Source organism: Melozone crissalis, unplaced genomic scaffold (assembly GCF_028551555.1).
Source record: "Melozone crissalis strain CALT ecotype California unplaced genomic scaffold, PUWL_Pcris_2 ptg000018l_1, whole genome shotgun sequence".
NCBI lineage: Eukaryota > Metazoa > Chordata > Aves > Passeriformes > Passerellidae > Melozone > Melozone crissalis.
Window position 1 is genome coordinate 3695079 of NW_026535796.1, and position 23973 is coordinate 3719051.

The 23973-nt window shown below is 56.8% G+C and overlaps 2 protein-coding genes across 2 annotated transcripts; both read left to right on the top strand.

Moving 5' to 3' along the window:
- The first annotated feature begins 707 nt into the window (after positions 1-707).
- On the top strand, positions 708-15562 carry ANO9 (anoctamin 9). Its single transcript, XM_054274955.1, has 24 exons — positions 708-713; positions 4770-4835; positions 5017-5133; positions 5388-5524; positions 5795-5844; positions 6098-6156; positions 6355-6437; positions 7112-7246; positions 7346-7442; positions 7658-7718; positions 8579-8661; positions 8912-9016; positions 9710-9874; positions 9954-9990; positions 10447-10558; positions 10726-10783; positions 10944-11041; positions 11183-11349; positions 11787-11939; positions 12168-12315; positions 12753-12863; positions 12948-13041; positions 13138-13250; positions 15535-15562. The coding sequence occupies exons 1-24, from the start codon at positions 708-710 to the stop codon at positions 15560-15562; spliced, it is 2283 nt and encodes a 760-aa protein (XP_054130930.1).
- A 4617-nt stretch (positions 15563-20179) lies between these two features.
- On the top strand, positions 20180-22728 carry SIGIRR (single Ig and TIR domain containing). Its single transcript, XM_054274956.1, has 8 exons — positions 20180-20448; positions 20543-20673; positions 20844-20984; positions 21082-21225; positions 21298-21400; positions 21480-21630; positions 22219-22405; positions 22526-22728. The coding sequence occupies exons 1-8, from the start codon at positions 20180-20182 to the stop codon at positions 22726-22728; spliced, it is 1329 nt and encodes a 442-aa protein (XP_054130931.1).
- The last annotated feature ends 1245 nt before the right edge of the window (positions 22729-23973 follow it).

Sequence of the window (23973 nt, forward strand, 5' to 3'; positions counted from 1 at the left end):
GCTGGACAAGGGCATGGAGTGACAGGATAAGGGGAATGGCTTCCCACTGCCAGAGGGCAGGGTTAGATGGAATAATGGGAAGAAATCCTTCCCATTGAGGGTGCTGAGGCCCTGGCACAGGCTGCCCAGAGAAGCCATGTGTGGAAGTGTTCAAGGTCAGGCTGACAGCACCATAACACATGGGAAGGAAACAGCACCCGACTCCCACAGCTGTTTTACCAACCAGCAAGGCATCAAGAGGAGATTTCTAGAGCTTTCCAGAGCTCCTGTTAATATCTCCTTTTGGCCAGTTTATGGCCCCTCTGGGAGATGTCACAGGGTGCCACACACAGCGCTGGCACCGCGAGGGGCAGAGGGGAAAGCAGCAGCGCCCAGGAGCTGGCAGGAGGAGCTCGGCACTGTTACCTGTGCGGGGCGGTTCTGGGCTTGCCACTCCTCTGGGCGAGGGTGAAGGGCAGCTCCCTCACCTGCTCCCGATATCTGCCCACTGCTAGGCACAGGCAGCTCCCTCCCAAGGCAGGCACGGGTGCCACACGGAAGTCACAGCAGCTCTCGGTGCACATGAGACCTCTGAGACCTCGGGCCAAGGAGCTGGGGAAGGAAACCACAGCCTGAGAGAGCCCAGGAGGCTCCAGCCCATCCTGCACACCAGCCCTCTCCTTAGGGATCTGCCCTGAGGGGCACCGAGGAAGGCTCTCCACTTCACCATGCAGGTAGGAACAGAAACTGCCCCGAAATTCCCAGGATGCTTCTTTTCAGCACCCCTGAGCATCTGTGGCTTGGAAATACAGGATACACTAACCTCCAACCTCTACCACTCACCTGCTTTCACAGCCTTTACGGTACAAAATTCCTACCACAGGTGTGTGACAGGGAAAGCAGGGTGTGCTGCTGGTCCCATGCACCATCCCCAGGTGCAGTGGGGTCACACTGGCCCCACACGTTGGTCCCAGAGCACAGATCAGGGAATGATGGTGTGGATGGAGCTTATGTAAACCTGGGAATGAGCACTGCAGAGGTGACAGCCCCAGGTGTTCCAGCAGCACATGGAATACAGCAAAGGCAGAGGAGGAGTGAGGAGCTGTGATCTCTTTCTTCTCTAATTTGGAAAAAAAGATGTGGGTTTTTTTCCCTGGGAAAAGCCAGGCAAGCTCTCCAAATTCAGGGCAGGTAGTAAAGGCACAGCTCTGCCTGTGCAAGCAAAGGCTGTCCCACTTCTCAGCAAGCCATGGGCTGAGGTGGAAGTGCTCCAAGGGAAGCTGAGTAAGAAACATCCTGGAGATAAAACCAATTTGATCATCCCAGTGTGGGTGAGGGAACCACCCAACCCCACACCAATCCGTGACTGGGAAGGAAAACAAGGATGCCAGATCCTATCCAGGTCCTTGTCCCGAGTTACTCACACTGGTGACTGTGCACACAGCCCAAGGGTGCCTGTGCCATTCCCAGAAGGAGCTCTCAGGGCAGGGGGTTACCTGGCTGGGGACAAGGACCAGTGGTGCACCTTGGAGGCACAGAAACCCTTTTCAATATGGAATCAATATGGAAATTCCTGCTTCCCATTGTGCCACTCACTTTTACCCCTTTGCACAGCGGCACCTCCACATCCTGTTCCACAGGGCAGGAAGGAGTGAAACTGAAACTGTCCTTCCCAAGAGCAGGGACAGAGCCCAGGGTTCCTACAACCACTGCAGAGCCCAGGTGGCCTCACCTGCACCTGATCCCAGAGCACAGCAGCCACAGTCAGACAGCATCCCGAATTCTCAGGAAAAAAACAATTACTTGTGAGAGTAGCAGTGATCCAAAGTCCCTGCCCTCTGAGGCGATCCCTGCCCATACATCCCTGCCTTCCCACCAGGAACTGCAGCAGCAGGACAAGGGGGATGCCTTCAAACTGACAGAGGGCAGGATTAGATAGCATATTTGGAATAAATCCATCCCTGGGAGGGTGGTGGGGCCCTGGAATAGATTTCCCAGAGATGCTGTGGCTCTCCCATCCCCAGAAGTGTCCAAGGCCAGGCTGGAAAGGTTGGAGCAACCTGGGCCAGTGGAAGGTATCCATGCTCATGGCAGAAGATGGAAATGGACAGGCTTTAAGGTCCCTCTCACCCAAGCCACTCTGGGACTCTGGGATTCCATACACATCCCATATGGCCCCAAAAGCAACCTGGGCACCTGCATGGCAGCCTGAGCTCCAGCTGGGATGAATCCAACATCCCATTTGTGAGCCCACCTTGGTAACCTCCCAGCCTCTTCCCAAGGAAGTGGATGTGCTGGCTGGGATGCTCAGATGCCCAAGCAGGACCATTCCTACAGGTGTTGGAGCTGGGAGCCACCTGGGAACAGAAGGTGTGATGCCAGCAGGTGCCTTCACCTCATCTTAAGCTTTACTGGGAGCAGCAGCAGCAGAAGTGTGCCAAGGTGGCATTAGGAGCACTCCAAAACATTCCCATACCCAAAGGATGCTTCCTCTCCACATCCATCCACAAGATCACAGGTGGCACTGGCAGGGAATTGCTGCAGGATGAGGCTGGTGCACATGGGGGCTGAGAGAAACCAGCCAGGCAGGAATGAGCCAACACAACAGTGGAGAGTGTGCCAGGCCAGATCCATGCCAGCATCCCAGCACTGGCAGTGGGCAGATCCCTGAGAGGCTCCCACCCCCTCCCTGTGCCCAGAGGGAAGCTCAGACCAGGATACAGGGAACTGCTGTACCCAATCCTGCCCCACAAACCTGGCCAGAGCAGATGACAGCACCAGAACCCTCCCTCTGCTTCTTGCTGTATTCTGGGGTACCTTTTATCCAAGAGAAGTTCTGACTCTTGGCACAACAGCACCTCTGGGGAGAGCATCCCTCTTCTCAAGCCTTCCCACTTTTCTCATTCCTGTCAGTCAGTCTCCTCATGGCTCCTGTGCTCTGGCTGATCCATGTGAGCGAGCATCTGGCAGAATATCTCAGCCCTTTCCTCATCCTGGCCTCTCTGCTCCCATGGCCTCATTCTCCAGTGAAAGCTCGGGATGCAGATCTTACATCAGGGCACAGTTACACCACCACGGCTCTGCTGCCAAGATTACAGCTGGAGGAACTCGTCTGGCTGGCTGCTCTTTTAGGTCACAGCATCTCTGGTGACACCAAGTGACAGTAATCCCATCCTTGGAATTCCCATTCCCCTTCCCGCTGCTGTGCTGCATCACCTTCCCTTGGGAACAGTGGTGTAACTGTGGGGACACACCACAAATCACACCAAAGGGTGGAAAAACCCCCACAGGGGCAGCTAATGGCTCAAGCTGAGGCAGAGCAGGGTTAGAAGGGATACTGGGAAGAAATTCTTCCCTGTGAGGATGCTGAGGCCCTGGCACAGGGTGCACAGGGAAGCTGTGGCTGCCCCATCCCTGGAAGTGTCCAAGGTCAGACTGGAGCAACCTGGGATAGTGGAAGGTGTCCCTGGAGGGACTGGATGGGTGTGAAGGTCCTTTCCAACACAAACTATTCCCTGATGTTTGCTTTGTGCTCCCCTGTCACAGACATCTTTTATGAAAAGTCCCTTCCATATGATTTTTTCTCCTGAGAAGCTAAGAGGCCTCAGGAACAAAATGTAAACAATGGTTATCTGCTGCTGTAGAATGCAACAGGTGCATCTGTGATTGGTCTCACAGAGTTGTTTCTAATTAATGGCCAATCACAGACAGCTGGTTTGGACTCTGTCCAAGACACAAACCTTTGTTATTAATTCTTTCTTATTCTATTCTTAGCTAGCCTTCTGATGAAATCCTTTCTTCTATTCTTTTAGTATAGTTTTAATATAATATACATCATAGAATAATAAATCAAGCCTTCTGAAACATGGAGTCAGATCCTCATCTCTTCCCTCATCCTAAGAACCCCATGAACACTGTCACAGTCCCCCACATCTGCACCCTTGGGTGTCTGAGTGTAATTACCTGTACCCAGGAAGGTGGGAGCTGCACAGCTGCTCTCTCCAGAGCCACTGACACACAGGAGGGGAACAGGCAAAAGCCAGAGTTCAGGCAGTGCTTGGACAACACTCCTAAGCACATGGATGCTTGGGGTGGTCCTGTGCAGGTCCAGGAGCTGGATTCAATTATCCTTGTGAGTCCCTTCCAACTTGGGATGTTCTATGATTTTATGATCAGCAGCTCATCCTCCCCTCTCTGTCCCTTGGCTGCAGCCTGAGGTATCCAACATATTTTCCAAGGAATTTTTTCACCTGCTTTCCTGCAGAGCTGTGCCAGCCTCCAAGTGTCCATGCTCCACTCTCCCTTTATTGGAATTTAAAACTACCTTCCCCACCCTCCCCAAAAAAACCCAAAAACCTGTGACCTATCTGACAGGAACAACTGACAAATGGAAAAGGCTGATTAAAGCCTGTAAAATCCACTGTAGCATGAAGAGAGAGGGTGAAAGGTAAACATTTCCCAGTACAAATATCAGGGCATCAGGTGAAAGAGCTGAGAGAGGTTTTTTTCTCCTGGTCCAGATCCCTCACAGCCCCAGGGCACAGCTGGGCACACTGAGTTCTAGGGGAGGCTGCACACCCTCCCGGTCCCTGCAGCATTCCTAAACACAAACCCCTGGCTGGGCTGGCCAGACCCCAAACTGGTGATCAGGAGCTTGTGGGAGAATGTTTCACACCAGCTGCTCTTACCTTCCTCCCTGGGCACCTCTTGGAGGCTGCTGGAAGAGGAAAACACAGGATCTCCCAGGGAGCCTGCTGAAGCCTCCCCTTCACTGGTTTTCTTTTCACCAGGATGAAATTCTGCTGACTCCCTGCAGAGAATCCCCTGCTGAGGACACGGACTCCTTTGCCTCCCCGGTAAGCTCTGCTCCTTCTGCATCTGCAGCTCAGAGAGGGGACAAATCCCCATTTCCCCTGCTCATTCCCAGCTTCCCTCTACACAGCCACAATGGGGGTCCAAACCTCTGAGAAGCTGGAGCTGGGAAGGAGAGCTCTCAGCTTTCCATCCCTAATAATTCCCTGCTGGTTTTGTGGGCAGAATGAAGAGAAGTGGGATTTTGTCCTGGTGAGTGACATCCACGAAATGGGCAGTGAGAAGGAGATCAAGAGGAAAAAGTTCCTGGATGAGCTGAGCAAGAAAGGTTTCACCATCAAGGTGAGAGGCTCTGGGAGGAAAAGGCAGCAGATACTTGGCCTGACTTGGGCTCCTGCATCCCAGAAAATGGGAGAGGCCTGAACCATTGAGCTGTTCACTATATCAGAGCTGGAAAAGGACCCACTTGCTCAACCAGCAGAGAAAGCAGAGAAACATCCCAGCCCCAGGACTCACACAGCCCCCAGCCCTTCCAGCTCCGGCTCTTCCCTGCCTCTCTGGCTCTGTTTTAACAGCCCTTCTCTTCCCCTCACCAGAAAATCGAGGACACAAAGCTCTTTTATGGAGTCCGTGCCCCGCCGCACATCTTCTGGAAATACCAGCGTCTCCTGACGAACCCCAAGAGCAGGCAGCAAAACTCCAGTGCCTACCAGGACGTCCCAATGACCACCAGGTGGGTGCTGAGCTGATTTCCAGCCTCCTGCAATCACTGTTCTCCACACCAAAATCCATTTTCCAAAAGGCTGTCCCAGCTTTTTAATTTTCCACAGAAAATTCACCCCCCACATAGAAAGCTGAGGATTTCTCACTGCTCAGATTTCTCCCTCCCTCACTTCCCTGGATTTTAGCGCACACCTTCTTCCTTCTCTGCCCTGTTTTCCTGAGCCACACAACACAAGTCTGTGTCCCAGAGCAGCCTTTAAGCAGAGTTTCTCTTGTTCAGGATACGGGTCGTGCATTTCATCCTGCAGAACACTGTGACATCCGACTTAGGTAAGGGAACGGGGATCACAGGGGTGATGCTGCTCAGCCTGGATCTGCAGGAAGAATTCTGCCCAAGAATCCTGGGCACTGGCATCCCAGCTGCCTTGCCATCCTGGGGAGAGCAGAAAAGGGGGGAGCTCAGACAAGTCAATTTGCTGCTGCAACCAGAGGCTGGGAGATTTGGACTGCAGGAACCAGCAGTTCCTCTGCTCTGTCTCCCCAAAACCTAAGCCTAACCCTGTCCCTTCTGCCCTGCTCCCAGAGAAGCTGCATGACCTGATGAAGAAGAAGGTGTTTGAGGCAGCCTTTCCCCTGCACAAGGTGAGGCTGGGCACACAGTGCCTGGGAGGAAAATCCAGGAGAGACGGAGGAGCAGGATGGGGTGGGGGTGACTGGGGCTGCACCAAGAGCTCGCTGGGTGAAGGGCACAGCAAAGCTCCTGGCAGCTGCCCTGCAGCTGGGCAGGGCACTAAGGGTGCCCTGATGTTCCTGCATCCAACCAACTTCTCTGCTCTCCAGAAAGAAGAGATAAGGGAAATACTAAAGAAGAAGTGGGCTCGCTGGAGAGTTCTATTTAAGGAACAGCCAATTGAGCAGATCAGGTAACACAGGCACAAGAGGCAGATCTTTCTAACCAGGAGGTCCAACCTGAAACACAGAGAGCTCAATGCCCTTTGCCAGGCTTCTGCATTGTCTTAAAAACCATTAGTTTGAACCTGGCTCTTCTCAGAAGCACTGGGCTGCCTCTGCAGCTTCCAAAGCTCTTAGCCTGAGGGTTATCCCTGTGGCTCCGAGCTCCATCTGCTCATCCTGCAGCATCAAACAACCCCCTCGCCTCTGAGGACTGTAATGAACCTGTTTGGTTTCCAGGCACATTCAGAAGGCAGAAGAGGTAGGAATGGAGCATCAGTGCTGCACAGCCAGCCCGAGGCTGAACTCGAGGCGGGAAAGGCAACATGGGGCTCCTACAACCACATGAAATCCTAGGAAAGAGCAGGGCTCTTGTTTCTGAAAATTAACTCCATGGACAGGGGGGCAAAAAAAACATGTTACTTTATAAACCTGCCAGGGGGCTCAGGTAGAGAGGGGAGATCTTAAAATAGAGGTGCACCTCTGACAGCTGGCACAGGATACAGGGCTCCCAGTCCCTCAGTCGGGTCATTTCTTATCCATGACTCCAACCTACTCTCCACACCATGAAAACTGAGATACTGCCACCACAGGCATTTTCTAGTGACTCCCAAAATCTGATCTCCAGCCTCAACTTTCCTCCTAGGTGCTACTTTGGAGAGAAGGTGGCCTTGTACTTTGCCTGGCTGGGCTGGTACACCTACCTGCTGATTTTCGCTGCCGTGGCTGGGCTGGCAACCGTGGCCGCTGGGGCTACTGTTTTCAGCTCCAGCCAGGTGAGGTAAGGCCCTTGGGAATGCCAAATGCACATCCCATGCAGCTCTGCAGGTGGCTCTGAGGCACCCTCGTCCCCCTTGGCTTCTCTTCTCCTTTCTTCCAGCAAGGAGATCTGCAATGCCAACAACACCATCATGTGCCCTCTCTGCGACCAGAACTGCTCGTTCTGGCTCCTCTCTGACACCTGCACCTATGCCAAGGTAGGGAACCCCCTTTCCAGGGCAGGGTAAAGGTAAAGGATGGGGAAAGCAGCTCATACTGCTCCCATATCACTAAAAAGAAGCCCCACCCCAGATTGTTTTGCCCTCCTGTAGCACCTTTACCAGTCTCGGGGGAGATGAGCATGCCGAGACCCCGAGGTACCACAGCACCTGCACCTCGGTGCCCCATCACACTCTTCCCTCATCTTTTCCAGGTCACTCACATGATTGACAATGAGGCCACGGTGGTGTTTGCCATGTTCATGGCCATCTGGGGTAGGTGTCCATGCCTGGGTGCCCAGCATGTGTGGATGGGAGAGGGAGCAGAAGGTGGAAAAAGGAACACCAATGTAGCTTCACCCTTTGGGAGGGGTTTATATCTCCTCCACTTCCAGACACAGCAAGAGACAAAACCACCCTGGTGATATCCTCCAGCTCCCCAAATATTCCTTATCTGAAGCTTGTCCTACCTGAAGCTTCTGCTCAGCATAGCCTCCCCAAGGGCACCCAGCAATTTTCCAGCAGCTGCCTATAAATGGCCACGACCACAGGAAGGAGAGGCCTCCAAACTCCTCCTCCACCTTCCCAAATCACTGCAGAGTGTCGCATTTGCTGTGGGATGATGGGATCCCATCACTGCCTAGGTTACACACCCATCTGGCTTTTCCACAGCCTGCTCCCTGACCAGCCATCTTGGGAGTGGGCTGGGTGTCCCACCTGAAAAGCCATGGCACAGTCCTGAGTGTGTCTGTGGGCTGGCTCACACAGGGACACAATCAGGAGCATCCATCCAATTAACATAAGGGTGGTTGGAATTGGAGTTGGAGAGGTGCAGCCTTGCCAGGGAGCAGTGCAGGACACCCATTCCACCTGAAAAGTGACTTATCCCAAATTCCCTCTAGACACACCAGACCAGGCCAGCGAAAGCTCACCTGCACCATCCCTGTTCCCTCACTGCTGCCTGTCCAGGGCCCTTCCAGGTCACCAAGGCACAGAGGGGACTGCCTGTCCATGGGCCAAGGGCAGTCCAGGCTGGTTTGCCAGCAGGTTGGATGCGATGTGACTCTCTGGGAGACAGAGGGGTGGCATTCAGAGCCGTTCCTAAGTGTCACTGCACTTTCTCCTTCCCAATCCAGCCACTGTATTCCTGGAGCTGTGGAAGAGGGAGAGAGCCAATGTGGTCACCAGCTGGGACCTGTACGGGTGGGATGAGGAAGAGGTGAGGACATCATCTTTCCTGCTCAGTGCTCCCCCTTTCAGGGCAGGAGTCACCTGTCTAAAAGACACATCAGAGGGGTCCCTTGCCCAGGCTGAACTCAATCAGGCTTGGCCTGATAGTGGGTTGGGTGCTCACCCCTGTCCTTCTCCAGCACTGCTCATCCCATATGTCCACTGACACAAGGGGCACAAAGCACTGCTGGGTGCTTTTTCTTTCCCACTTTTAACTTTAATTTTTTTATTTTTTGAAGGAGGAGCTGGCTCTGCAGCTGATCAATAACCCACAGCACGAACCCCGGCTGTACCAGCACTCCTACCTGCGCAGCACCATCGTGCTCATCCTGGCCCTGCTGATGGTACGTGCCAGCTGGCAACGGGAACGTTTGGTTTGAGGGCACATGGACAAAGGAGCAGAGGCACAGATCAGGTTTTTGGGACACCTCCATGCCCATCACAAGGATCCTGGGGCTTCCTCATGCCCACACTTCACTGTGCTGATGGCAGGAGCCACCCACCCTTTGGGGACAGGGGCTGAAAGCTCTGCTCTTGCAGTGAGGATCAAGGCAGTGACATGGAGAGCAGGAAGAGGCAAATCCCAATGCACTTGTCCCTGCTGTGGGTCACAGGAGACTGGCTTAGATGGAGACATAGAGTCCTGTAATCACAGAATGTTAAGGGTTGGAAGGGACCTTATCAAGTCCCAATCCCCATGCCATGGGCAGGGACATCCCCACTACTCCAGGTTGTTCAAGGCCTTGAATGCTGCCAGCGTTGGGGCATTTGCAACGTCCCTGGGGAGCCTGTTCCAGTATCTCCCCACCCTCACAGGGAAGAATTTCTTCCTAACATCCAGCCTAAATTTCCCCTCCTTCAGTTTGCACCCGTTACTGCCTGTCCCATCACTACACCCACCTCACAAACTTGTTGGCCTCCACCGAAGGGCCCTGGTTCGCCTTTGAGGCCTCCTCCGGGGCTGTCCTGAGGGCACCATCAGGAGCGATGAAGCACTGGCCTGGGTGGCTCCTGAGCCCTCCTGTCGCTCCCCACAGATCATGGTGCTGATTGGCATTGCCCACGCACTCGTCATCTACCGGGCGATGGCCGTGGCGGTGTTCACGCAGAGCGACACGAGCCTGCTGAGCCAGCACGCCGACATCGTCGCCGTGCTGACGGGCGCCGTGCTGCACTACCTCACCATCGTCGTCATGACCAAGGTGGGGAGCTACACAGTGTGCCTGGCAGCATTTCCCCACGGCCAGCCCTCCCTGCTCATGGTATCCCTCTGTCCTGCAGGTCAACTGGAAAGTGGCCCTCTTCCTCTGCGACCTGGGTAAGGGAAATTAATGAGGTGTGTCCCACCTGCAGCGCCCAGCCAGCCTCCCATCCCCTTCCCTGCCTCCACCAGCACAAGGCAGTTCCCAGGCACCTCCAGACACGGGGGCCAGCAGCCCCCCAGCACACACTCACCTGTGCCCACATGCTGCCCCACAGCCAGCTCTGCAGGGCTGAGACCTGGCATGAGCAGGATCCACCCCAGCTCCAGGAGAGGTCACAACATGGATTTCCTCTCAGCTCTAAGGTCCTTTCTCCCTCAGTTCATGGCTCTGAGGGACCTCCCTGCTTGGCTGGACTTACCTCCCTCAGAGGGCTCAGGTGGAGGGCAGGGAAGGCTTCACAAGCAGCAGACACCCTTTGGACCTTTGGATCTGTGATGGCACCCATGGGGGAGCAGGGCAAGGTCCCACTGCTCTATGAGCAAGCCCCTGGGCATTATTCCCTTTCCTAGAGAAACCACGGACCTCCACCCAGCGTGAGAACAGCTTCACCATGAAGATCTTCCTCTTTCAGTTCTTCACACACTTCTCCTCGCTCATCTATGTCGCCTTCTTCCTGGGACGGTGAGTGGAGAACACCGGGCAGCCAGGGCTTGGGATGGCTGCTCCTGACTCTCCCCAGGGTGTACGGACAGCCTAGCCCCTCTGCCCTCCCCACCAGGCATAGGGACCCCACCTGGGACTCAGGAGGGCCATGACCCCATGGGTGTCACTGTTGCTTCCTTCCTCAGGGTCAATGGCCACCCAGGGCACTACGTGCGCATCGCGGGCCACTGGAGGCTGGAGGAGGTGAGGCACCCACTGACCCCACAAACAACTCCTCCTCTTCCTTTCCCTGCTGCCCAGGCAGCCTCTGGGAAGCTCAGCTCCCATAGCACCTGCCAAAGGGTCCCTCGGGCCCAGCCACTCTGCTTGCAGGGCACTACCCCTGTCTTGCTGTCCCCTCCAGTGCCACCCTAGCGGCTGCATCACCGACCTCTTCATCCAGATGGCTGTCATCATGGTGCTCAAGCAGACCATCAGCAACATCATGGAGTATCTCATCCCGTAAGCTCCCCACACTGGCACTTTCCATGGAGAGGAACCCTGGCCTTCTTCCTTTTCCCCTTCCTCCAGGGATGTGCTGACAGCAGCCCAGCCCTGCTGTCCTCCTCAGACAGTCACACAAATCCCTCTCTCCCACTGCAGCTTGATATCCCACCAGCTACGGAAGAAGAAAAAGCACCCCCAGAGGAGAAGTCTGATGTTAGGAGAGGAGGAGGAGGCAGAAGACCCCTGCAAAAGGCAGTGGCTGAATAACTATGAACTCAACGAGGTCAATGTCTTCAGCTTGTTCAACGAGTACCTGGAGATAGGTACGTGGGGCAGATCATTGGCTGGGGAGTGATGGATGCTAGGGAGACCATACACAGGCAGGGAGTCACAGCTCCACACCCAGCCCTGCTCTGAGAGCCTTGGGACACCAAGATCATTCCCAAAACAGAGAGCAAGCAGCTGTGCTAGCAGAAAGCAAGAAACTGTGCTAGCCTTTGGGCCTGCCTCAGACCTTCCTCTCCTTCCAGGGCCACGGCTGTAACCCCAGGGTGTGCCTGTGCCTGGCTGGCTCAACTATCCCCACAGATCCCACTCTCTGACAGCTTTGTGAGAGCTGGGAATCCCCAAGATGTGGCTATCTCCCCTCCCACCCCTGCAAACTCCTCTGACCCAAGCCACAAAGCAGGACAAACCCAAGCAGAGAGAGACATCCCCTCTGTGGTGGCTTAACTCCAGCACCCGTGTTTGCCCTCCACAGTGATCCAGTACAGCTTCACCACCATCTTTGTGGCAGCCTTTCCCCTGGCCCCGCTGCTGGCCCTAGTCAACAACGTCATCGAGATCCACATGGACGCCATCAAGATGATGCGGCTGCGCCGGCGCATGGTGCCCAGGAAGGCCAAGGACATCGGTGAGAGGGTCCTGCCAGCACCAGCCTGAGCCCCCGAGACCCCCACAGCCATGGGACAGCACAGGGAGAGCCATGGGTGGGAGGAGGACAAGCTGCTTAGACTCTGCCAGAGGCTGAAGCGCAGCTTGGAGGCTCCCTCCTTGACCTGGCCATACTGAAGCTGTCCCTGAGCTGGAATGGTGGCAGTGAGCTGGCAGAGGGACCTCAGTGGCTGCTCCTCTCCCACAGGGATCTGGCTGCAGGTCCTAGAGGCCATTGGCATCCTGGCTGTCATTGGGAACGGGCTGGTGATCGCCATCACCTCCGACTTCATCCCCGTGCAGGTCTACAAGTACATGTACAGCCCCTGCACGAGGGAGAACCACACCAGCATGGAGTGAGTTCAACTCTGAGACAGTCCCTGCCCACAGCATCCCCACGGCTCTGTCCCCACCACCATGTCCCCTCCTGCCTCAGTGCCACCAGTGCAGGAGCACAAGACAGCTGAGTTGTCCCCCAAAGCAAGGTGGGGGGAAAGGGGAGCAGGGGAACACTCCCACATGGCATCATCACATCATCCCTGTGGTGGGTAAACTGAGTGGAAAGGGCAGTGTGTAACACTGGAGAGCTACAGGATTCCCAGGGTGCAGGCACGCGCTCCCTCCTGCCCTCCCCCTGTTTCTCTAAGCCTTGCTGACTGACCCAGCTCACTCTAAACTCTGAGCCCTCCATTTCCACCAGGCTTTGTGGAAGTGGGCAGTGAGAGCCCCAGGTGGGTCCTGCTTCCCCAGAACAGGAGGTACAACCCGTGCTCAACCCGCTCCTTCCCCACAGCTGCTCCACCGGGTACATCAACAACAGCCTCTCCGTATTCCACATCCAGGACTTCGAGCCCCACACCAAGGTGCTGCCAGTATTTAAAGGGGAGCAGATCAAGGAGTGCAGGTAAGAGCAGCCCCCTGGCACCCCCTGTGACATCCAGGCCAGAAAGCAAGGGCCTGGGCTGGCATTGACGGGGCTGTGCTGCAGGTACCGGGATTACCGCAATGCTGACGACTACACCTACACCGTCCAGTTCTGGCACATCTTCGCAGCCCGGCTCGCCTTCCTTATCCTCTTTGAGGTGAGCACCTAGGGAGGCAGGAGAGGGCTGGAAAAGGGGGTGGATCTGTGCCTCGTGCCCAGGCTGGGAGCCCCTGACTGCCTTTGCTTCCCACAGCACGTGGCTCTGTGCGTGAAGCTGATCGCAGCCTGGTACATCCCCGATGTGCCCCAGAGGGTCAAGAATAAAATTCTGACGGAAAAACACGACCATCTCCGTGAGGAACTGAGGTGGGTGATGCCCTGGAAGGTGCCAGGGGTTGCCAGGTCTCAGGATCTCTCTGCTCTGGAGCCCCTCTTCCTTCAGAAAAAGAAAAGCCCCAAGTTAAAACAAGAAGCAATTTTGACCAGGGAAGGACTTGGTCTAATTTTTCCATCTAAACATTGTTTAAAGAGAAAGGATTAAGTATTTCTGTAGGAAACAGAACCATTGTAGCTGCCCCAGTGCTGCTGTCCCATACTAACTAAGCCCTGCTCTGGGAAGGGCTCAGCCTGATCCCTCTCCATGGCCACCCTGTCCCAGCTGCTGCCCATAATCCTGATGGGAGCAGATAGCAGGGTTCAGGAAACACCTGTATCTCAGTTTTATTTTACATTTTCCTTCCTTGAAATGTAAAATGTAAACCCCCTCCCTCCAAATTATTATAGTTTTGAAATTAAAGGGCTGACAGGCAAAGATATGGGAATAGGAATAACAGTTCTTTAACGGGAAAACTAAAAATATAAATGTCATAGTACAAAAAAGAAAACAAAGCACTGACAGAGTCAGAATACGACCTGACCCCCTGTGGGTCAGGGTGTTGGTAGCAGTCCCATTAAATGGTGGCTGCAGCCCTCCTGCAGTGCCAGCTGTAGTTCTTATGGAGCAGGGATCCTGGAGAAGGATGGAGTTTTCCTCTGAAGGTCCAGTGGTGGTGTAGATAGGCCTGGTCTTCCTCTGGGAATCCAGTGGGAAAAGGGGGGCTGTGTGTTCTAAATCTCTGATTATATCCAGGTGGGAATGCTTGGCTCCTCCCCCTGGGCAGAGCATCTCCCAATGGGATGATGTAATCATATCAGTCATGCAATGAGATTCAATGGCCCATTAACAAAGATATTTCCCGGAGGGAGGATTGGTTGTGGGAGAGATAAAGAAAAACTGCCCAATTAACAGAAGATAACTGCCCCACCTCTAACAGATGGGCCAAATAGAATGCACACCCCCACTAACATCTTTCAAACTAAGACAACCTGTCATGGTTTGACACTGGCCAAACTCCAGGCACCCACAAAAGCCACTCACTCACCCTCCCCTGCCACAGCTGGACAGAGGAGAGAAAAAAGTAGCAAAGGGCTCATGAGTTGAGATAAGGATTGGGAGAAAACACCCCAGGGGTAAAACAGGCTCAACTTAGAAGTACAAAGTCAATCTATAACTAACAAAATCAGAGGAAGATAATGAGAAGCAAAATAAGCCCTTAAAACAACTTTGCTTCCCCCAGTCCTTCCCTCCTTCCCACCGACAGTGCAGGGGACAGGGCACGGGGGTTTTGGTCAGTTCATCACCCAAGGTTTTCTTCCACTGCTCAGGAAGATGAGTCCTTCCCCTGCCTCACCATGGGGGCCCTTCCCACAGGAGAGAGTTCTCTGCAACCCTCTCCACCACGGCTCCAATCTCACGAGCAGGAATCCTCCCAAAACTGCTGCAATGTGAGTCCCTCCCATGGGCATGCAGTCCTCCCAAAGCTGCTGTGGTGTGGGTCACTCTTCCACAGGCTCAGTCCTTCAAGGACAGGCTGCTCCAGCTTGGAAGCAGGGCCCCCTCTCTCCACCAGGTCTCCCCTGGATCACAGCCTCCTCCAGGCACCCACCTGCTCCAGCCTGGGCATCTCCTCCTTGGGCTATGGGGGGATCTCTGCATCCCTGTGGATCCCCATGGGCTGTGGAGGTATCTCTACATCCCCATGGGCTGCAGGGACACAGCTGCTTCACCATGGTCTCACCACAGTCTGCAGAGGAATCTCAGCTCCAGTGCCTGGAATGGCTCTTCCCCCTCCTTCTGCACTGACCTTGGTGTCTGCATGTTTCCCTCACATGTTCTCACTTCCTCCTCTTCTCTGGCTTGCCAAAAAAACTGGGCCCCTTTTTTGTTTTGATTTTCTTCTTAAATACGTTATCTGGATCTCAAACTGGCCCAGCCCTGGCCAGTGGCATGTCCATCCTCAGAGCCATCAGGGACTGGCTCTGCCAGGCAGGGTGGGAGCTCCCAGCAGCTTCTCACAGAAGTCACCTCTGTGCCCCCACACCACCAAAACCCAGGTTGTGCAAAACCAACCCAACCCCACACTGTCACAGCTTTCCATCTCTGCCTTCCTACTGACTGTGGGATTTCCCACAAACAGGGGTTCCCCACCAACAGCCTGTCATTCTTCCTCCATCTATTTTGGGGAAGAGGCCCTGTTCCGACTGGGAGTGTTTTCCCACACCTCCCAGCTCAGACAGTTCCCTTCCCAAGGCCTCTCTCCTCTCTCCCCAGCACGGCAGAATACTCCACCGAGGTGTAGCCACCGCCCACCAAGGAGCAGGAGAACACGGACTCGAGCCCCTTTCCCAGCCTGGCAGTGCCAGGGGTGCTGGATGAACCCCAGGACACGGTGCCACATGTCCCATCTGGGACTGAGCTGGGAAGTGATGACAAGGACAGTGGCTTCACAGGAGCAGGCTGCTCTCTGACTCGGGAATGAAGGATGCTGTGGAGAGCTGGGATGTGCCTAAATGGGATAGAGCCGTGGCGCTGGGGACAAGCCCAGAGGCAGCCCCAGGATTGCTGTGCTGCAGGACATCACCTGGGTCCTTGTCACTCGCTTCCTTAAGCACAGGAAACACCACTTACCTTGTTCCAGCCTCCCTCTCCAGCCCTTTTGTTGCACTTTGGCCTCTTTTTCCGCCGCCTTCTGTGACCTCCTCACTCTCGCACCACCGGGGCACCTGAGTCCCTCTTTCCCGAACTCCTCCCCGTGTGTCAGGACTCCCACACAGCTGCAGCTCCGCCCGGCTGTCTCCATGGACGCGGCTCCACGGGAAAACGCCGCTGTTATCTCGGGCTCAGCCAGGTCCTGAGACCGGTTCCTGGCCCAGCAGCCACCAGCCATCGGTAAATAAATACAGCACCCACGTGGAAAACTGCCTGGTATTGCTCCTGCCTTCCTCCTCTGCCACCCCAAATCATCCCCCAAAACCTTTCCTTATCTCAGTGGGGACAATCACAGCTGCAGTGCCCACTCTGAGGGCTGAGTGGGAGATGGCTGGTGGGACACCAGGGTTTGGCCACGCACATTGGGAACACAGCCTGGTAAACGTGCCAGGATAATGGAAATACCTGGGGAAATGGGAAAAACACAGCAAATCCCAAATGATAGGGTTATCCCACCTTTTCCTTTAGACATCACTACTGGCCGGCCCCCTGCTCTAGACAGAACTCTGCAGCAGGAATGGGGGGACACCTCAGGACTGGACAGGTGCCACAGCTCAGGGGGCTCTGACAGGGGACCCCAGAAGCAGGACTGGGGGGCAGCCCCCTCCTTTCCCACCAGTAATGAACCCAGCCTGGCTGGACACCACCCTGGCACTGCCCCTGTCCCACGAGGGTCCCACCACGGACACTTCCCAAGGTGTCAGTCCCGGGGGATGTGCCCTAGAGGTGACACACTCCAGGCAGGACTGCAGGGAAAGGCACCAGGGTCAACTCAGCCTCAAAACTTCGCTCCCAAGAGCATGGAAAACCACAAACAACCCCATAGGGAACAGAAAGGAGCTTGCTGAGCCCTCACTTTTTGCACCGTTGTGACCAAAACTGGATCTGCTCCTCCATGTAACTTACCTACCACAGGGATAAACCCGGATGGACAAGAAAGATCTTATCAGCTCCTGGTTTGCTCCCAAGCCTCCCCACACCCCTGCCATCCCCAGGACCTGGGCTTCTTCCATGCAATCCTTCACCATCCCACAAATCCTACAGATTTACACAGGATTTTCCAGCTGATGCATCACAGTGTCCATGAGAAGTGGGCAGCCCTCAAAAAAGGCTGCTCCAAACACACACAGCCAGTGGCTGTGGGGACCAGGAGCAGGGGATTCTCCCCAGAGATGCCAACAGGGATCTGTCCCTTTCCCTCCTGCACCAAGCCAACAGCACTGGTAGCTTATATCCTAAACAATGAGGAGTCAGTCTGAGCGTTTCTCCATGGGAACAGGCCCAGTTGGTTGCCATCCAACCTGTGACCTGTACCTGTTTATTTATATAGACATAGTTATTCAATATACATCTACGTATATTTATGTATTATTAAATATCATTATAATTATAATATATATACATACGTATATACATACGTGTGTGTGTATATATATATATATATATATATATATATGAAAATACATACTCTGCACCCGTGGCCCTCTTCTCTTCTTGGCCTCGAATCACATGCTGGTTGATGTTTTTCTGGCTCAGGCTGGTGTTTGTCCAGGGGCTGCTGGTGCTGCTGTGACTACATCCATGATCCATGCCTGAGGCTCCAATCACCTCCACGGTAATTAGCACAGGGAATTTCTGCTATCCACAGTGGCCACGGCCGGATCCGGCTACCCGCGGCCAGTGCCAGCTGGAGCAACCACCTCCAGCACCAGCTTCATCTGGCAAAAAGGCTCTAAAGGCACGGAGAGAAGGAAAGGGAGGAGCAGGAAACAAACAGGAGCCCCCACAGCTCATGGCAGGTTTCTCCTCGCCCTGACACCTCCGTGGGCTCTTCCTGCCTGGAAAACCGGGGGCTCCTCCTTGGCCCCCAAGCCTTGAGACACCTGCTGGGTGTGTTGCTGTCCCCCTCCTCCTTTTTTTCTCTTCTCTTTCCCTCTCCCCTGCAGCCGGAGCTGTCGAATTCCCTCCCGCAGGTTCAGGTGGAGGTGGAGCAGCGGGAGGGAGGGACAGCCAGCCCTTCCCATGGGCCTGGCGCCCGGGGATTGGGGCAACGGGAGAGCCGGCCAGGGCTGGGGCTGAGCTGGGAGGAGAAATAGATAAACTATTAAAACAGAAAGGGAAAAAAAAAAAAAAAACGAGAGAAATTCCAAGCACTGATCTGGCCGGTCGGGTCGGCTCAAGCGGGAGGCGACGAGCAGGAAGCCTGCGGCTGGGGAAGCTCCAAAGGTAAATGCAGCTCTGTTCTGCTTTTCTTTCCGTGCTGAAGCTGCCCCAGATGAGGTCAGCAGGCTTTCACCTTCACCCCATTCCCTGTGCATTCCCGTTTTGGCTCTCCATCCCGCTCCCTGCCTCGGCACACCCACCCCACAGCTCCCTGGCCAGGGTGCCCCCCTGCCCTTCTCGCTTTCCCCATGGCCGTGCTCCTGGGAGTGCCATGCCCAGCCATCATTCACCACCCCACAACGTCCACACGCTTCTCTGCCTCGAATCTGGGGTGTCCCCATGCCAGGATGTGGGAAATGGAGCCCTGCTGCCCGTTAGCCCGTGCTCTTCCCTCCCTGGCCCTGGGCAGCCCCAGCACCCATTCCCTGCCATCCAACACTCTCCTTCCCTGGAGCAAGGGGATCCGGGGTTTTGGGGCCGCCCCACACCCCCTGGCAAGGCTGCAGTTTGTTGGAGCTTCCTTTTTCCAACCATCAGAGGAAATGGTTTAGGAGTGACCCATCCAGAGGCAGAGCTGGAGCATCACACTAGGCAGAGACAGCCCCATGCCACCCTCATGAGCGTCTCCCACCCTTTCCCCATGTGAAATCCGGGTGGGCTGGCTTGTCTCCTTCCCATCCTCTTCCTTCCCTGGCCATGGAGGAACTCAGTTAATCTTTTAGGTATAAATCACTCCCAGCTGGTCAAGCTGAACACGTACTGGGCGTCTCTCATGTACCTTGATCCCTGGTTTCACCCCACGCCTGGCACTAGGCTGCTCCAGAGGGAAGCACCATGCCTGCATCCCTGCTCCAAGCCAGAGCACAGACCTCCCCTTCCCACTCCACACCCACAAACATGGGGGGACAAACCCTGCTCCCACCCAAAATCAGCGTGCAGGCAGGAGTGCTGAAGCTCCACAGAAAAGAGGAGCCCTGGGAGAGGCTTTCACCCCTCCTGATTCCCAGATTCTGTGTGTTTACCATGGAAACATGGGCCCTGTGACATCCCTGAGACTCCCACTCCAGCCCCAGCATCACCCGCATCAGGTGTGTGGGGACAGAGCCCAGCCTTGCCAGGCTCTGCTCCCAGTATCTGCCTCTTCCCATGGGGCCATAGCAGTGATGCCAGCTGGTGGGGGTCCCTGTGTGCCATCCCTGTGCTCCCTGCTTGCCTGGAATGTTGTGCCAATCCCCAGTCCCTGGGCACAGCCACGGGGTAACAACGCACCGAGGCTCCCAACCCGCCGGAGAGCTCTCCAGGTGGGAGCTGCATTTCCATAAACAAACCAGACTGCTGGTAATTAGCAGGTTCAAGGGCATGTCAGGCTGGAGGCAGCTCTGCAGCCCAGGCAGGGAGTTGGCAGGGGAAGGAGGTACCACCGAGCCCCCCAAAAGCTGGAGTTTCCCATGGCTGAGCTCATTTCCCCACTTTAGTTTTGGATTCAGTCTGAAGCCACATTATTTTAAAATCCTGCAACCCCCAGCTGGTCATTAATCACCTCCCACACATAAATTCACGGTTGGGAAAGCCAGGCTGGGAGGCAGTGCGGGGAGGGCAGGTGACACAGTGGCCACCAGGCTGTGGGTGGGACGTGGCTTTGGCTTCCCTGCAAAGCAGCACCCGCCACCCCCAGTGGGAATCACCCCCACCCGACGGGGGTGGCAGGGCCCTCCCTGTGCCAGCACTCAGGAGCTGCTCCCGGTGTGTCCCAGGCCCAGCCCGCCCTGTGGCAGAGGCAGGTGGACTTTGTCCCCCCGGGAGATGCTGGCAGCGCCCGCGCCTGTCATCTGAGCGCGCCATGGCAGGTAGGTGAAATCCCACTTCTCCCCTGTTCTCCGCTGGGAAGGATCCCTGTGCAAGCTCAGCTGGGTGTCCTGCTCTGGTGTCACCTCTTAGGGCACCGAGGGTCCTTCCCAGCCCCCTAAACCGGCTCAGCATGTTGCTAAACAGCCATGAGCGCCACTCGCTGCCAGACCCCCAAGGCAGAGCTTGTTTTTCCAGGATGGCTACAGCAGTCATGATACAGCCCTGGGGGGAGCTGGATCAGCTTTCCCATCCAAACCCCCTCCCCTCTGTGCCCCCAGACCTTTGCGGCGTGCCCCCCGAAATCCTGGTGCCGGCTGCCAACGAGACGCTGGAGCTGGTGCTGGGCAGCCAGGTCGAGCTGAACTGCACCGTGCGCTGGGCGGGCACCGAGCACTGCCAGCCCATTCCCACCTGGAGCAAGGATGGGCAGTGGCTGGGCAGGGGCAGCAGCCAGGACACTGTCTGGTAAGGAGCCTGCCCTGAGGACGTCCATCCATCTGCTTTTGGGGGCTGCCACCACACAGCCTGACCCACAGCATCGCCCATGTCCTCCTGTCAGGTCTGGCCAAAACTCCTCGGAGCAGCTCCTGGCCAGCGTCCTGCAGCTCAACCTCACCCAGGATGCCGATTTTGGGGTGTTTGCCTGCTGGATCAGCAATGCCACGGCCACCTTCACCCTGCGGCGAGCAGGTAGGGACCGGCTGGTGACAGGGAGGGGGCATCCCACGGAGAGCCCAGGTGCAGGGGGGATTGAGGAGGGTGATAGGGACCCTGCTGCTTCTCCCACATTGGTGTGCAAACCCACCCCTGTGTGTGTGCTGGTGGGTTGCTGCTCACCGTGCCTTTCCCTGTCCTGGCAGAGGCGGTGGGGCACGTGCCAGCCGTGCTGGCAGCCCTCCTGGTCCTGCTGCTCCTGGTGCTCCTGGCTGTGCTCTACGTCCAGTGCCGCCTGAACGCGCTGCTCTGGTACCGGGACCGCTACGGAGAGCTGGAGATCAACGGTGAGCCAGAGGTGTTCCCACTGGGAGCAGCCTCCCGTGGCCTCAGAGGGCTCACACAGCCCTTCCCACGTTATCCCTGCCCCGTGGATCTCCCCAGATGGGAAGCTGTACGATGCCTACGTCTCCCACGCCAATGCCCCCGATGATCGGAAGTTCATCCACTTCATCGTGAAGCCACAGCTGGAAAACCGCCACGGCTACAAGCTCTTCCTGGATGAACAGAACATCCTGCCCAACTCAGGTAGGCACCAGGCAGGGCTGGGCAGGGGGTGGCACAGGCACCTGGGGGCTTTGACACCCTTTTTGCCCACAGAGCCATCAGCTGACCTCATCATGAATGTCAGCCGGTGCCGGCGCCTCATCGTGGTGCTCTCCGTGGCGTACCTGGAGCAGGAGTGGTGCAACAGCAGCTTCAGGTAGGAGCACAGCAGCTCCCACAGGAGGGGAGAGGGGCTGCCGGGTCCCTCACCCTCCTGTCACCCACTTGTCTCGCAGGGAAGGGCTCTGGAGGCTGCTGGAGCTTTCCAGGAAACCCATCTTCATCGTCTTCGAGAGCCAGTACCGAGAGATCACTCACCCTGCCATCACCCTGCTGAAGCAGCACCGAAGCGCAGTGACCCTGCTGGTGTGGAGAGCCGGCTCCATGGTGAGTGCAGAGCAGGATCCTGACCCCTCAGAGCCCCCTTTCCCTCCCCAGCACCCCCAGTGCCAGCCTCCCTGCTGCCCTTTGGGGCTGCCCCATGGTGAGAGCAGAGCAGGACCCATCCCACCAGCACCACCTTCTATTCCCAGCTCCCCATTTTGGGTCAGCCTCCCTGCTGCCCTCTGGGGCTGTGCTCTGAGCTCCAGTGCTAAAGAGCGGGTTTGGGCACTTACCTTTGGGAGGACATGTAAAAAACCAACCAGAAGAGCCCCAGATCTGGGAGCTCACCCCCAAACCCACATGGTCTGGACCCTGTGACACCCCAGGGCCTCCCCAGGCTCAGCTCCCCGAGCGGAGCTTTGGCCCAGGGCCACTCCGGCCATTTTGGGGCCAGGCTGGGAGCCGGGAGCGTTCCGGCAGGTCGGGCCGGTTTCGCCGCCGTGTGTGGGCACGGTGCCACGCCGGAGCACAGCCCTCAGCCCTCACCTTGGCCGAGCTCCCAGCGGCGGGGAGAGCGAGCCGGGCCCGGGGAACCCCGCGGGGCCGTGCTCTGGCGGTCCCGGCCCGGCTCATCCCCTCCGGGCCCTGCAGACCCCATCGTCGGACTTCTGGAAGGAGCTGTGCCTGGCCCTGCCGCGCAAGGTGTCCTTCCCGGCGGGAAGGAGCGTGGGGGACCCGCAGACCCAGCTGCAGGAGGACAAGGACCCCATGCTGATCCTGCACAGCAGCTACCTGGACAGTGCGGGAGACCTGGACCCCGACGGGGACCTCGGCACAGGTCCGTGTCCCCGCTGCTCCTCCCGAGGGGACAGATGCGCGCTGGACGTCACCCCTGTGGCGGCAGGGTGGGTCCTGCCCCTTCCCCCTCCGGCTAAACCCATCTCCCCGCTCCTGCCAGGCCTCCGAGGGCGCATCTTCGGCAGCCCCCCACCCCCCCGCCTCGGTGGGCCCGGCATTCCCAGGGCTCCAGGCTCCAGCGGGATGGAGGAGGCACAGCTGAGGGACGGGCAGCGCTCCGAGATCGACGTCTCGGACCTGGGGTCGCGCAACTACGGCGCCCGCACGGACTTCTACTGCCTGGTGACAGAGGATGACATCTGAGCAGGACCTCAGGTGTCCCCCAGCACTGTGGGGACACACAGACCAGGTCAGGGCTGAGGAGCCCAGAGTTATGATGGGATCAGAGCCATGGCCATGCTGGGAAAGCAGGAGCTGGCTCCAGAGTGGAGGACTGGAAAACCATCACCAGGAGCACCCTGCCCGTAATACCTCAGTGCCACCCCTGGGCGCCACCCAGGCGGCTGGGCCGTGTCCCTTGCCGTGGGTGGCAGGTATGTTCTTCCTGCATGATGGACAGTGCTGGGATGGGTGATGCTCTCCAAGGAACAACGTGTCCCAGCCCCAGGGAGTGCCCGACAGGAGTGGTGGCAGCACCTTTGTCCCATATGGAAACCCCCGTGACAATAAAAGGCTGCTGCACCCACTGCGTCTGTCCATGATAGGGACACAGGTGACACAGAGGGAGGGGCATTCCCCACTACAGGCAGTGCTTTGATCTGTCCTTCCCATGCCAGGGTCCCTGTCACACTAACTTGGAGCCATGCCAGGCACAGAGCCTCACCCTGTGCTGGTGTCCCCATGGCACTGCTGTCACTGGGACACTGTCCCCCCTCTCCCAGGTGCTATCAAAACGCAGGTGCAGGTGGGCATCACTCAAGGCCTTTATTTCAGGGGTACACAGGGTGGGGGGGTTGTACACAGAGAGCTGCAGAGCCAAAGACCCCGTGCCCCAAGCCTGGACTGTCCCATTCAGCTCACCGTGGGGGCTGCTCCAGCCCCTCCGCCCGTTCCCCCCATCCTCCCACCCCTCTACCTACTCTACATTGTCCCCCCGGGGTGCCCTGTGCCCCCCAAGCCTGGGGGCTCCCCCAGCCCAAACCCACCGGCAGCCCAAAGCCACCCCCAGCCCAGCCGTGTGTCCCCTCCCAGCCACTACTGTGGCACAGAGAGCTCTGGACCTGTCTGCACCCAGCATGGGGACACAGGGGACATCTCCCCACCCACAGGGTGACACTGCTCAGCAAACATGACCCGGACGGCCCTGCCCAGATCCTGCTGTGCCAGCAGGGCCCAGCCCTGGCAGCAGCTGGTGAGGAGCCACTCTGCCACACTGGGACAGTCCCCACAGGGTGACAGATGGGGCCCTGAAGCTCTCCCAGGCTTCCTGCAGCGAGGGCACAGAACCCCATCAGACACAACCCCCTGCTCACCCTCCACAGCAAAGGGGGAATGCAGCACTGTCACAGCGTCCCTTCCCAGCTCCCTGCAGCTGCTGTGCCACCCCAT

Coding starts and splice junctions, on each gene's coding strand:
- ANO9 (XM_054274955.1), top strand. Junction 9,875..9,953: donor CCATCGTCGTCATGACCAAG/GTGGGGAGCTAC, acceptor TCTGTCCTGCAG/GTCAACTGGAAAGTGGCCCT. Junction 12,316..12,752: donor GAGAACCACACCAGCATGGA/GTGAGTTCAACT, acceptor CCTTCCCCACAG/CTGCTCCACCGGGTACATCA.
- SIGIRR (XM_054274956.1), top strand. CDS start 20,180: ATGGCTACAGCAGTCATGATACAGCCCTGGGGGGAGCTGGATCAGCTT. Junction 20,449..20,542: donor AGCAGCCAGGACACTGTCTG/GTAAGGAGCCTG, acceptor TCCTCCTGTCAG/GTCTGGCCAAAACTCCTCGG. Junction 20,674..20,843: donor CTTCACCCTGCGGCGAGCAG/GTAGGGACCGGC, acceptor CTGTCCTGGCAG/AGGCGGTGGGGCACGTGCCA.